At 49.5% G+C, this 12,376-nt stretch overlaps 1 protein-coding gene across 2 annotated transcripts in view; it reads right to left on the bottom strand.

Annotated features, from left to right (window-relative positions):
• Positions 1–12,376, bottom strand: part of VAV2 (vav guanine nucleotide exchange factor 2) — a 141,882-nt gene that overhangs the window by 109,009 nt on the left and 20,497 nt on the right. For both annotated transcript variants that reach the window (XM_085325380.1, XM_085325379.1), the window contains exon 2: positions 2,189–2,305. In XM_085325380.1, coding sequence (XP_085181506.1) covers positions 2,189–2,305 — 117 coding nt within the window. The remainder of the gene's footprint in view (positions 1–2,188; positions 2,306–12,376) is intronic.

The following is a 12,376-nucleotide window of genomic DNA, read 5'->3' as shown; positions in this document are numbered from 1 at the left end:
TATTACTATTGCACTGTTCATAAAAGCCTCTTACATGGCATAAGTGTCTGGTAACCAAAAAGTGCTATTGATCCAAGTAATGAATGGCTTCACGAAGAATTTTTTGTGTGTGAAGTCTGCATTTGGCCAGTGGGAACGTAAATTAAAGGCTCCTTTTGCTCTCACAGGATTTGTACGATTGTGATTCAAAACAGAAACTCGCTTTGGTCAACAGCAGATTTTTCCGTTTGTTTGCTTTGCCACTGCTGAACACAGATCTGAAGATAACGCTGGAATGAAAGGTGGAAAAGACAATGGGGATATTTTGAAAGGCTTCCAGAGGGGCTTTAGAGTGGTACAGGCACGAACAGCTGATTTCCCCACCAAACAATAAGTGAGAGATAAAAACTACATCAGCAAAGGATCAACAAGGTTTTCATGGAGAGAACCTGCCTCAAATCTTGCAAAGGTCTTTGAAGAAGGCAATGCACGTGAGGGCAAGTATGATGCAGGCAGTAAAATACACTGCAATTTCTCAGCAGTTTGTGACAAATTTCTCCTCCCAAGCCTCCTAAAATACTAAACTGCTATGGATTAAGAGGGAACAGCAAACAATCTCTTTTCAAAGGCCTGCAAGGTCATGGATGACCTCCAGGAAGTAAACAGAAGCAGGGAAGAGTTGTTCCCTAGCTGGAACAGARAGGAAACTGGGCTGTTTTCAGCTGATATGTTCCAGAAGTGTTTAATACCAGGTCTATTAATGGGCTTATTAGGCAATTTGAAACAGTAAAAAGCAAGAGACAATGTGACCATAAAACAGCATTTTAATTAGCAAAGGTTCTTTCCCCAACCCAAAGGTTCCTTCTGTGCATTCCTATTCTCAAAACAACCAAAGACGCCTTGTATTTCATAAATCAAAAAACTCATAAAACAAGCCCCTGCAATTGCACATTCCAGATAATGGTTCAGAAATAAATTAGGCAATAAATATCAAATAAAATAACCTCATCAGCAGTGGAAATCTACTCATTGGATAACCCGAAAAGATGCCTTCAAGCAGCTTATGCCTGGTAGCTCAAGAGAGGTAAAACAATACAGAGCTTTAATAAATCTTTTAACACATCACTGAAAAATAGCAATGCTCCTGTTTAACAGCCTGCCCGAGCCTAGCATCCATCAGAGTAACGGTGCAGCCCTGATGCCACTGATGCCAAAAGAAAGGATATCAGACCGACAGGCGCTTGTCAAAACCACGCAGGATTATCCTCCCTCGCAGCTGGSTCTCATTCACTATTCAGTGCCACCCATCAGCTACAACAAAACGCAGAAGACGACTCTCTCCTTTCTCGTGGAGGTGGCGCACAGCACAAACACAGCCAGCATCTAGGGACTGGCGCGAGAGAAATCTCCAAATAGATTTTTCAGAAATACTTAAGGGGACTAAATTAGCCCTGGCAGGAGATTTACTGACCACCACGGAAACTCACTGGCCCACTTACAAAACCAACCATGACTCCCGCAAAGCTATTTTGCTTGGTGCCAGGCACGGAGGCATTAACTGCACAGCGCTGTGCAAGGTTTGCATCAACGCTCGGGCAAACCAGCGGCACTCGCAGACGCAGAGCTCTCAACCCCACGCTGGGTCACGCAGAGYGGGTAAGAGCAAGGATGATGCTTAAGACAGGTTTCAACCTGCTCTCTTCACGGTGAACGTGTGGGCAAAACACAAGAAAAACAAAGCTGGGCCGCGGCGGCCCCCTGCACAAGTGCCCGGGCAGGCCGACGCGGCACCCTCGAGTTGCAATATTTTGTCTCCTCCCAAACCGAAGTTTCTCATGTGCTTTAGAGACCTCCCTTCCCACCCCTTGATCTAGGGCGATCAGACCGGAGCGTTCACCAGTCGTGAAGCCGCCCACGCGACGCGCTCCTCTGCGACATGGCCAGCACCCTGCTGCGCTCGGAGCAACGCAGACCCCTCTGCGGGGACTGACCCAGGGGCTTYGCAATCTAAAGCACAAAGCTTTAAGACTAGGTCTCCTTTCATTAACTAAGAGTGCAGCAGAGTCAACCCATATTTGCRCGGTTTGCCGCAGGTTTAGCAGAAGGCTTCATGGTTTTCATCCAAAGCTGCAGCACAAGCCCAGAGAACCGTCCGGTGCCAGCAACGCCAAAACCATTCGCTCCCCCCGAGCTCAGCGGGAATTCTTACCTTGCCAAAATCCCGGACGTCAAAGAGGTCAAAGGGATCAAACAGATCGCTGTTTCTTAACCCAAATTTGTCGTGACAGACTTTTAGGAACGTTCGAATGTTCTTCAAGCAGAGAAACTGGAGGGAACAAAAAAGAGGAGGAAGGAAAAATGAGTAAGGCAGGCTCCATTTTTAACTGAGATATACTAGGTTAAATTCACATGTGAAACAAGTTAACAGGAACACAGAAACTCGCACTGCAAGAGCGACGCGTTAGTTTATTTGTTGTTATGAAGATGTCAGACTGCTGGTGCCCTGCTAGGACTCTTGTGTTCTCAGCTGTGCACCAGAAGCAAACACCCTTATAAAAACCACACGGCACAGTTCAGACACAAGGTAACACTGCAGAACGGCTGGAAAACCCGACACGGGACGTTTCCCTTCCGCGGACTATAAATTACAGCTGATGTTCTATTGAAAAAAAAAAAGCGTATCTAACCATTTCTAATTTCACTGATGCCGGTCTGCGCTTCTCTACAGAAGGGACACACGTCGCGTTAATGCACGTTTAGCTATTTCCCCACCTACGCACGCGTACACACACGTCCCAAACAAAACAGCCCAAGCCAAACAAGAAATCGGGACGCTAAGAGTTGTTGGTTTCGCCTTGGGGTCTGAAGCAAGCGACAACTTATCCAACTCGGACGTCACCCGCTCCCGCGCGGGCGAGCGGCGGGGCGGAGCGCCAAGCCCGGCACGGTCCTGGCCGGCAGCTGCCGGGCCCGAAGCTCAACCAGAGAAGCGGCTCCGGAGCCGGCTCGGCGCCGCTGCCCGCGCCGGGGCGATCGCTGGGACCGCCCGCACAAAGCTTTGCTCCTCTTTAATTGCAGCCTGTCTGAAAGGGCAGAGCGCTCGCCTCTCGCGGGACCACCCGATGTTACTCAGATGGCCCAAGCGGCAGAGCCACCTTATGTCTCTCTTTCAAGAAAGCCCCGTCTCCGACAATAGCGATAATTGGCCGTTTGTTCGCGAACGTCGGGGATTTTGAAGCCTGGGGACTCCAGACGGTCTCGCTCCRACAGTGACGCCTGGCAGCACGGGAGCCGGGAGGAGGAGGGCGAAGCTGGGCCTCCTCCAGCTGCACCACCTCCATCGTTCACCAGAAGCGGCCGGGTGCACCGAGCACGCCAATTAATTTCGCTGCTTCTTCAATCTGCACGTTACCCCAGAAAACACGCTCGATTTACCGCAGCATTTTCAAMCGATTGTTCCTTTTCAACAAGCTCTTTGCCGATATTTATGCCCCGACACGCACGGGCGCGCTGGGGAGCGAGCCATCAGGACGCAGRCGCAAGCTGCTCCGGTCGCGCCGCGCCGCGCGGGTTAGCGCGGTTTTGTCGCGTGGCGTTATCTCTACTCTCCAAGTCACCATCAAACCAGTATCGCACAAAACCACTGCTTGCAAACATCAGAGTTCAAAGCAAGACAAAATAGCCCTTTTATTTTTTTTAATAAATTAAAAGAACCAAAGCACAGCCTTTTTGGCCCATCTTATCTCCACCGGCATGACCACGACGAAGCTTGTTGGTATTGCTGCATTCGGGTTTGTGGCTAAGGGTTAGGAAGGTTACCACATCAGAACAGGCTAGTTCACCTACAAGGGAAAGGAGCAACTGCGTAACCTTCTGCTCCGTCCCAGCCCCCTGCACGGGAAGCTGTCGAGCGACAGCTCAACTCCCCCCGTGCCGCGGCTGTAACGCAGGACATGAACATCGCATCAGAGCGTTCTCATTAGACGAGCAAGTGCCAGAGGCAGAAACCAAAAACAAATCTGTTTTTCTAGGGCATTCCTCTATCTCACATAAACACTGCAGTAAATATAATCTGTCTAGACAGAGAGTTTTTTTGGAATTGCTTTCCAGCCCCTCTTGCCGATATGGGTTATTTCATAACTCCGTCTTCTGGGTCTCCGCAAGAATTTACATCCTGTGCAAACCAATTGCTTGCAGCAAGGGTGTATTTTCAGTTGTGTTGCAGTCTCATTGATCAAAGTTTCTACCAYGTGTTTATTTTAAATCCTTTTAAGCCTCCATTTTTAAAAGTTAATGACACAGGTTATAGCCATAATTGCACACCAAGAGGCAAGCTGCCGTTGCAGAAATGCCTTGCCTTTCTTCAGCCCTCGGATCATCCATCCCTTTCTGGTTGTCCCAATGCTTGGGCAGAAGCGAAGGCCGAAGCGCTCGGGAAAGGTCTTCTCTCGCTGCACTGACGTTCAGTGAAGTGAAGGAGGCAGCTGAAGGCATGAGAACCAGAACTCCGCACTATACATTTTTGGTTCCAATTCCTGAAAAGCTCAAACCTCACACCACCTCATTTCTGAAAGAGAGATCACATATCCAAGCAAGTGAGATGGCACCATTTTTTTTTTAACCAGCAAATCCCACAATTTTAGATTGGATGGAGCTACCCTGATCTCAGCTCATCCTCGGCGAGGAAAGGCAGGACCAAACACTCCACTGAACATCAGCTGCATCCAACTGTCTTTGCTCGTCCAGCTCAAATCTGGAAATGCTCATGCCACCAGCTGCTAAATTAGTACAAGCCCCCCATGGTGGTGTCACTGCCTTCCCCACAGCTCCAGGTAATGTCTGCAAAAAGCCACCAAGCACTGCCACTGCACAAAGCCAGCCAGCTGCTGCGCTCACGCAGATGACAGGTGTCGAGCAGGAATCCCGTAATCCATATAAAGCTGTCAAGAAGACCTGATGCAAAACACAAAAAGGGAAGGTAGCAGCAACTCCTTAAAACATCCTCCAGCGTACCTCACCGCCGGAGGGAGCTGGCACTGAACTTGCCTGGCTGGAGCACAACGAGGAAATCCACAGTGCAGGATGAGAGCAGTAGCTAAATTTCAGCCCTGTTCCTTACGCACAAAGCAGGTTGCATGCAACAACGCAAGCAGGTGGCAGGATCCAGCAGGACCCCTGTTCCTCATACCTATCTGCAAAGCAGCACCTGGTGCTTTTGCCAAGAGGTGCTTTGTGGCTCTCTTAGTATTGAGCGAGGACTGAATTGTTGGCTTGATAGCATTCGTTATTCAAGGGCCACAGGTTAGAATCAGCTACGACGGAACAAACATGAGCTACGCTGGGGCCATTTTAGTCACCAGTCAATGACAACTTTGAGAGAGTAAACGATGCCCAGGAGAAAGAGATGAAAAATCAATGTTCTCCACAGGGCCCATCCRACACCTGCCAAGCCCCAAACCAATGGGGTCATTTACATGCTTCAGGTCAGACCAGTGTCAAAACACGCGGCTCAGCTGGAGACCCACGGTCCCTCCAGCGCCGGAGACAGCGGGGACCAGGCACCACCATCACCACCCTCCAACCTCTGCTCAAACTGAGCTCAGCCACTGCTGGGGGTAGAAAAACCCATCCAAATAATCAGGATGTGTCCTTCAAGCCCCGCAGGAGGTGGGATCAATAGAGCACAGGGCAGCGAGCAGCACAGGGGCTGTGCCGCAGGGCACKGATGTCCCTCCATGCCAGACAGCGTGCCCACGGGGTGTACGGCTTCATCAGGCAGCTTGGAGACCGCTCACGGTCACCACTCCTTCCCCATGGCTGTGCTCTGGCGGAAGCAGGCCTGGTCCACCAAGGAGAGCAGCTCCGGGTGTGCTTCACGTCCCCCTCAGTGCTACCGAGGGAGGCGGATGCCAGGAATCCAGATGCAAGGTATGCTTGCATACATACGCATATATAACTAACATTTCTTTATTTGGTGCCTGGGACAAGCCAAGAGCCCCCGTTCATCATCTCAAAGACACTCAAAAGGATTTCAGCAGAAAGAACAATGAAAAAAAWTTTTTTTTTCAGGTTGTTTTTTGTGGGAGTGATGAACAGAAGAGTAGCAGCAAGGTTATCTTGGGGAGCAGAGAGCAGGCTCCAGGGAGCAAAGGCAGAGCAGATGCAGACACTCAGGTCTTTGCTGGACCTTAACCCTTCGCTTCCCACTGCTGCAGCGCCTAGAGGGGTTTTGTCAGCCGGGGCACAAGGTGCAACAGCAGCCACGTCCTCCCTCGCCCGCCACCTCCGACAAACYGGTGGCCATTTAACGCAGCGACCCCCGGGCCAGCCTGCACCTTGACCATCCATCTCCCCCCAGCCGTCAGCGCCACGTCAGCTAACATCCAACCCCACGCTGAAGGCTAGTGCCTCAACCGCAGCGAGTAAGGACATACAGTGTTTTTAATTACGGCTCGGTGCCTCAAGCATAGTCCTGCATCACCACGTAGGTGCCGAGACYGCAGGGACCGGAGAGCAGCTGCTGGTCATCCCCGAGTATGGTACGCATTAACATTCCCCTTGCCCGGGACTCAAACTTCCAGCCTTTCTCTTTAGCTAAGCCCAGCTACAACTTAAACAAAAAGATCTATTACCAAATTAATAAATAAATCAACCCATTCCAACCCAGAGGGTTGCAGTCACAGAAGTCCTGGCTCGTACCGGCAGTCCCGCGGGATGCAAAAATGAGCAAAACTCAGGGCTGATTCTTTCACAAGTAAACAAGATAAAAATAGGATGTTTTACAGCCTCATTAAACCTAGACCAAATCGGCTGTAGCAACAACCGCCGGCCTCATCAGCATTCGGCACCTGAGACGAAAGAACCAGAAAACCCCAGGCGTGCTGCTGCCGCATTCCCTGCCCTCGGCCCGCGGCCCATCCCCTCCTCCTCGCTTGCCCTTTTTAGGTACCACCACTTCTCACTGGAGTCCCCGTATGACTAGGCAGCCAGYGGCACCTGTGCTGGCTAGACAACAGCCATTTCCGATGAACGTTCTTCAGAAAGGACCCAACGACTCGAGCGTGTCTGGCTTCGGTTGGAAACGGTCCTCCCCCAACCTTCCTCCCTCAGCACGGAGAGGGGGAAAAAACAGCACGGAGTCGCACAGCTTCCCAGCCCGGAGAGCCGCGTGCATCGCTGACGGCCACCAGAGCCCGGTTCGTTAGGGGAGATGGCCAAAAGGGAGACTAGGTGGTCTGCGAACGCAGAACCACCAAGCTGCCCAAGGTGGGACTCGGAGGACGTTCCCGTCCGTCCAGCGACGGCGAGCCTGGGGTCTCGGTGACACACGTAACGGCACGGTAAAACGCAGGACAAGGACGGCAAGGGGGCAGGCAGCTTGGCTGGCAGGGCAGGACCGTATGAAMGCTCGTAGCTTACGGAAGGGCAGCGAGGGCAGGAGAGGCGGGCTGACACTTCGGGAGGAAGTCCGGGGGAGGGACGGAGCCGCGCACAAGAGCGCCGGGTGGCCGGGCACGAAGCCACGCTGCTGAACCTCATCCAAAACGGYGCGCGTGAAACGGACCCCGCAGCAYGCGAGGAATGCTGCAGCTTCACCGTTCCAGATAAGCCGCTGACGAATGACGAAAGTAACTTTCTTTAGCACTTCCTGACCGTGATGCAAGGTTTCCTCTTATCTCGCTGCCGGCACAGCTCAAAAGCACCGGGCAAAAGCAAGTCCCCGATGGGGAGCCAGGAGCATCTGTTTAATCACAGCCTTCGTGAACGGGGGAAGGGAAGAGCAGCTCTCACTGACAGAGAGCACAGCCTTGCTGCGATTAACGGGGCAACGGGTATCCCATGGCACAAACCTCCCAAGAAAGCCAAACACTCGTTTCCCCGTCGTGCCAAGTTCTGCCGTGCTACTYGGGCATTGCAAAGGGGCACCAGGAGTAGGGAAGGAGGAGGCACAAGCCTTAGAGAACAACTGCCGTGGAGGAAGGGGAACCTAGCCTGTTTTTTCTCCAAGTAACACAGACCACACGCAAAGGCTAAAATCAACCAGCCTCGCTATTGCTCTCAGGTATGAGAGCGTATTAAGTATATTGGGAGCATCAGAGAACCAGGTGGAGACAGAAGAGTGTATGGCCAGAATAAACTGCAAGAAAGGGACAACTGGCAGCTCTTCACAAAAAAGTCCTCTGACGTGCCCAGGAGCTAAACAGGCCTGCAACTGATCTAAAACACAGAGTTATTAAAGTTTCTTTTATTTTACGTGCTTCAAAGGCAAGCATAGAGAGAAGGTCTCAGAGCATCCAGCAGGAACTGCAGGGCTGGAGCTGAAGTGACTTTGCATTTGAAACTGTGCACGTGAAATCATAACCTTTAACTGCTCGTTTCYCCAAACGGCTGTCTGATCTAGCTAGCTTCCAAACCAAGGAGTTATGGAGGGAATTTCAGGAGCRGAAATAAAAGTCAGAAGCATAAGCAGAGCTTGCTTCACCCTCCACTGGCAGTACAAAGTCTTCCGCAGCTTTGCTCATTCTCTCGCTTCGCACCATAATCTCTAATAAAAACGATACAAAAATACACCTCTAGAAAGTTTCCCTTCCATTTTACATCTGAATTCAAGTCACAGCTCATCAATTACTTTGGATGGACAGATTGAATTTCTGGTTGTTGAACTGCAGATTTATCTACTGAAGTGGGGAATGAAACTATTTCTCAAACAACTTAGTGCTATTATTTCCTTATTTAAAGGACATTTCCATAGCAGAACACTCATGGGCTGGACAAACTCCACTTAGAAAGACTGATTAATGAGCCCAAAATACTGGTGAACACCAACCTCACTAGAACTYCTCCTTCATCCACCTCCAAGCAATGACAAGTCCTGGAACAGTACCTGAGGGTAATGTTAATCCTTTATTTTAGCAAACAGCAGTAGCTTGTCAYGAGGAGGCACCTGGGAAAGCTAACCCTGAGCTACAGCAGGCAAGAGTACTTCTCCATGAGGAACATCCAGCCAGACCTCTGACCAGAGGGCTGGAAACCTACTGTAAAAAAAAACAATTAACAGAAAACAGTGGGAAGTGGCCTTGAGAATAACTTGTTAAATACACTGAAGTCACAAACCTCAACCACAGAGAAATGGGAATGACTTTCAGCAGTGCTCGAACTAGAGTTGGCAAAACATTAACCYGCACTCCCAGATTTCAAACCAAACCCAAGCCCTCTCCTTGCTTCAGTAACTCAAGGCAAACACCTCAGAGGTGGCAGATGTTAAAAGGACATAGGAGAAGAGATGCATGAGAGATGCAGCACAAGGTCAAATAAATTACTTGATGAGATACAGAAGTAATACGTAGTGACATATAGAAGTATTACAGAAAATGTGACATCCATATATACGTTTTCTCTACTTCCAGGGAGGAAACCACGCACAACACAGAGGAACTGTCCCTCTCTGGGCGTTGCTGTCACCCAGCCAAGGAGCACTGGAGAGGCCAAGCCCAGAGCTGCGGAAGCTGCCGGGAGCTCGTCCTATTTTATCATATGAAAGTTTTGCTGACCCCTGAACTTCCCCTGAGGATCGCAGCAGTCTGGGACTGCAGGCTCATTTCCTCCATTACATACACGCACACAAAAAAGTTAATCCAGCAATTTGGTGTGTGTGKGGGGGGAAATCCACCATCAAGCAGCTGGTCTTACGAGTCCAAAATAACAACGCAGGGCTGGTGGAAGGGACAAGGGCTCCGGGCTGCGTAACGTCTCCCGCTTTGGAAGAGGGAAAGGAAATCGCAGGAAAGCCCCAGCCCTCGTGCCCCGGGACATGCAGTCTCCACAGTGCAGACGCTTAAAGCTCTAGCTTTAAAAAGCCGGGCTGAGCCGTCCCGAGCGGCACGGCAGGAAAGGTTCGTTCACGCCAGCGCAGCAAGAGTCAGCAAAGCGCCGCCCGCGGCGGGGAGGCTCGCGTCGGGCTCGCGGCCAGCGGACGCGCATCTCGGCCCCTTGGCACGGCCGCAGCTCCCCCCGCTCCTCYGGGGCTCAAATCGTCCCGAGGAAGYGCGCGGCCCCTCGGGGACACGCGGCCTCCATCCCGCTCGCCGCGGCTGGGCGCTTTGCTCGGCACAACACAGCCTGCTTTGGAGGACGGTCTCGTATCAGAGGGCCATCAAATGAAGCGCAGGGACTTTAAATGAGAGGAAGGAAGCTGCAACTTCCCAAAGAAAACCATCAGACTTGCTCAKGACAATACTTCCCTCCTTTGTGAGGCCCTTGGAGATCTGCAGACGCAGGGCTCCACTGAAAAATTAGGAATCATTAAGGTAGCAGAAGAGCTTCACTCGTTAAGCTTTGGAGCATTTCATCAGAGACACATACAGGTTGAAATTCTCTGCTCACATCAAGAAACAGGGATAACCCAGACCCTTCGCCCAACAACCACCCAAAATTCAGTAGCTCCAACAAGTTCAACAAGGATCCGAACGCYGCATTTGGGGTTTGCAAACCCCAAAACCAGGCCACTGAAATTTTAGAAAACCCTAACTGAATTCCTTACATCRTATCAGGCAGCTGACTACGCTTCAGGGATTTCTCTTTCAGGATGCCTTTACACATTAAATCCAACCATTTTCTCCTCTTTGCTGGAAGACATGCAGCTCTGTCAAGGGAACTTAGCTCAAGAAAGAAAGAATAAAAGAAAAAAGTTATCTTTGTTTCTGGTATTGATGCAAAGTCCTAAATTCATGTTTGCCTTGCCAAGGCTTGCACTAAATACGTGCAAGCCTTTTGTGCATAAAATATGACAGTAGGTAAAACAGGGATAGGATAAGTAAAAAGGAATTATGATTATAGCTGATCAAGAAATTGGATACCTTCTCAYACACTGAGCTTTCAGCAAAGAAAATTCAAAATGTTTTGGCCAATCCAAAGTATTAAGACAGGACTTGACCTGAACCACRACAACCAAATTATAACAGAGAATTCAGCTGCTGTTCAGGAAAAGGAAGAATTGTGTAACCTTGTATAGTGTTACAGTGTAACGATRCGCTCATACAAGACTTTCCAAGCACGCATTGTTTTTTCTGCTCTTCAAGCTGGCGCAGGGAATCAGACCATGAGGAACTTTTGACAGGCCAGCGATGAGAACAGCTATGGCATTTCTCTGTGACAGGTAAGTAGCAGCCAAGTCAGGAAATCAAACCTTGTCAYGTCAAGTATTCAGGCCAGACCTGTGAGAGGAAGCTCCAGGCAGTGGCCAGTAAGTCTGGACTAGTTCAAGTAATTTGCAGAACTTACCTTTTCCTATTTAAAGCTAAGCTGGCCTGCAAACGCTGAGCAGCAAACTCTGACACTGGGGGCAGATGTGTGCCAGACAGTGGGATCGGACTTACTGCTTGCAATAGCTGCCCATCGTTTATGCAAAACTACCAGAACAATCCAAGATATTAAATAATAACCAAACACGCTTGTTGAATTTAAGACTTATATATCAATTCATAAAGGCCCCAGTTTCTTATCATACGGGCTAACTTCAAATACTTGCTGATATTTTCAGATACCCTACCACTGCTACATAACACTATGGCTCTCAGACCATCTTTGAGCTGATCATGCCAGGCTGCCACCGTCACGCAGAGGCATACCGTCATTTCAGGATGCACATCGGTCTCAYTGCAGACATAATGCACTTTTAAGAAATCTTATTGTAAAAGTTCTGCCTTGCCATTGAATTGATAGCACACCATCTTTCAACATCTAAAAGACTTCTCTGGCAAGACCTTCCATGAATGCCATTGCATTATTCATGCATCATGAGCACATGCACATTTTCCTCCATAAAGGTCACGGTTTTGGGTGATGCAATTAGATTCACTTCAGGTTCAGAAAATCTTAGAAATTACAACCAAATGTGCTATTATCCTCACTGCAAGGAAGTGCCAAGTCACAGGCCATGAATCAGAAGCTCTGAACAAGAAAGTCTCCCAATAGGTTCATCCCACTGAGCTGAAGTAATGTGGCACACAGACRGAAAGCAAAACTGGACAGCAAAATCTCAGCCTTGAAAAAACGTTTAAATACTACATTTGCTTCAGATTTGTTACATCATTGGTGATGAAGGAAATAACCACCTAGAACAGTTGCAACCTTTTGCTTTTCGGTTTAAATGACAGGACGTATTTGAAGATACAGCAAGAGGTCTTAGAAATAGAAGTTACAAACCTAGAAAATACACTGTTCTCCCAGACAACTCTGTGGACAAAAGTGCTAGGAAGCTGAATTGCCTCCAGTGGTCAATGATTTACCCAGTCTTGCCAGAAAAAAAAAAAAGAAAGAAAGAAAAAAGAAAAAACACCCCTCATAYTATAGGAAATTGGCCCTGCGAGTGGGGCCTCGCGTGTAAGCCTCAAGGAGC

The sequence above is a fragment of the Rhea americana genome, unplaced genomic scaffold, assembly GCF_003343005.1.
Source record: "Rhea americana isolate MKP2758 unplaced genomic scaffold, rheAme1 scaffold_97, whole genome shotgun sequence".
Classification (NCBI taxonomy): Eukaryota; Metazoa; Chordata; class Aves; order Rheiformes; family Rheidae; genus Rhea; species Rhea americana.
Note: the sequence above shows the minus strand (reverse complement) of the source record. Positions and strands in the feature narration are given on the sequence as shown.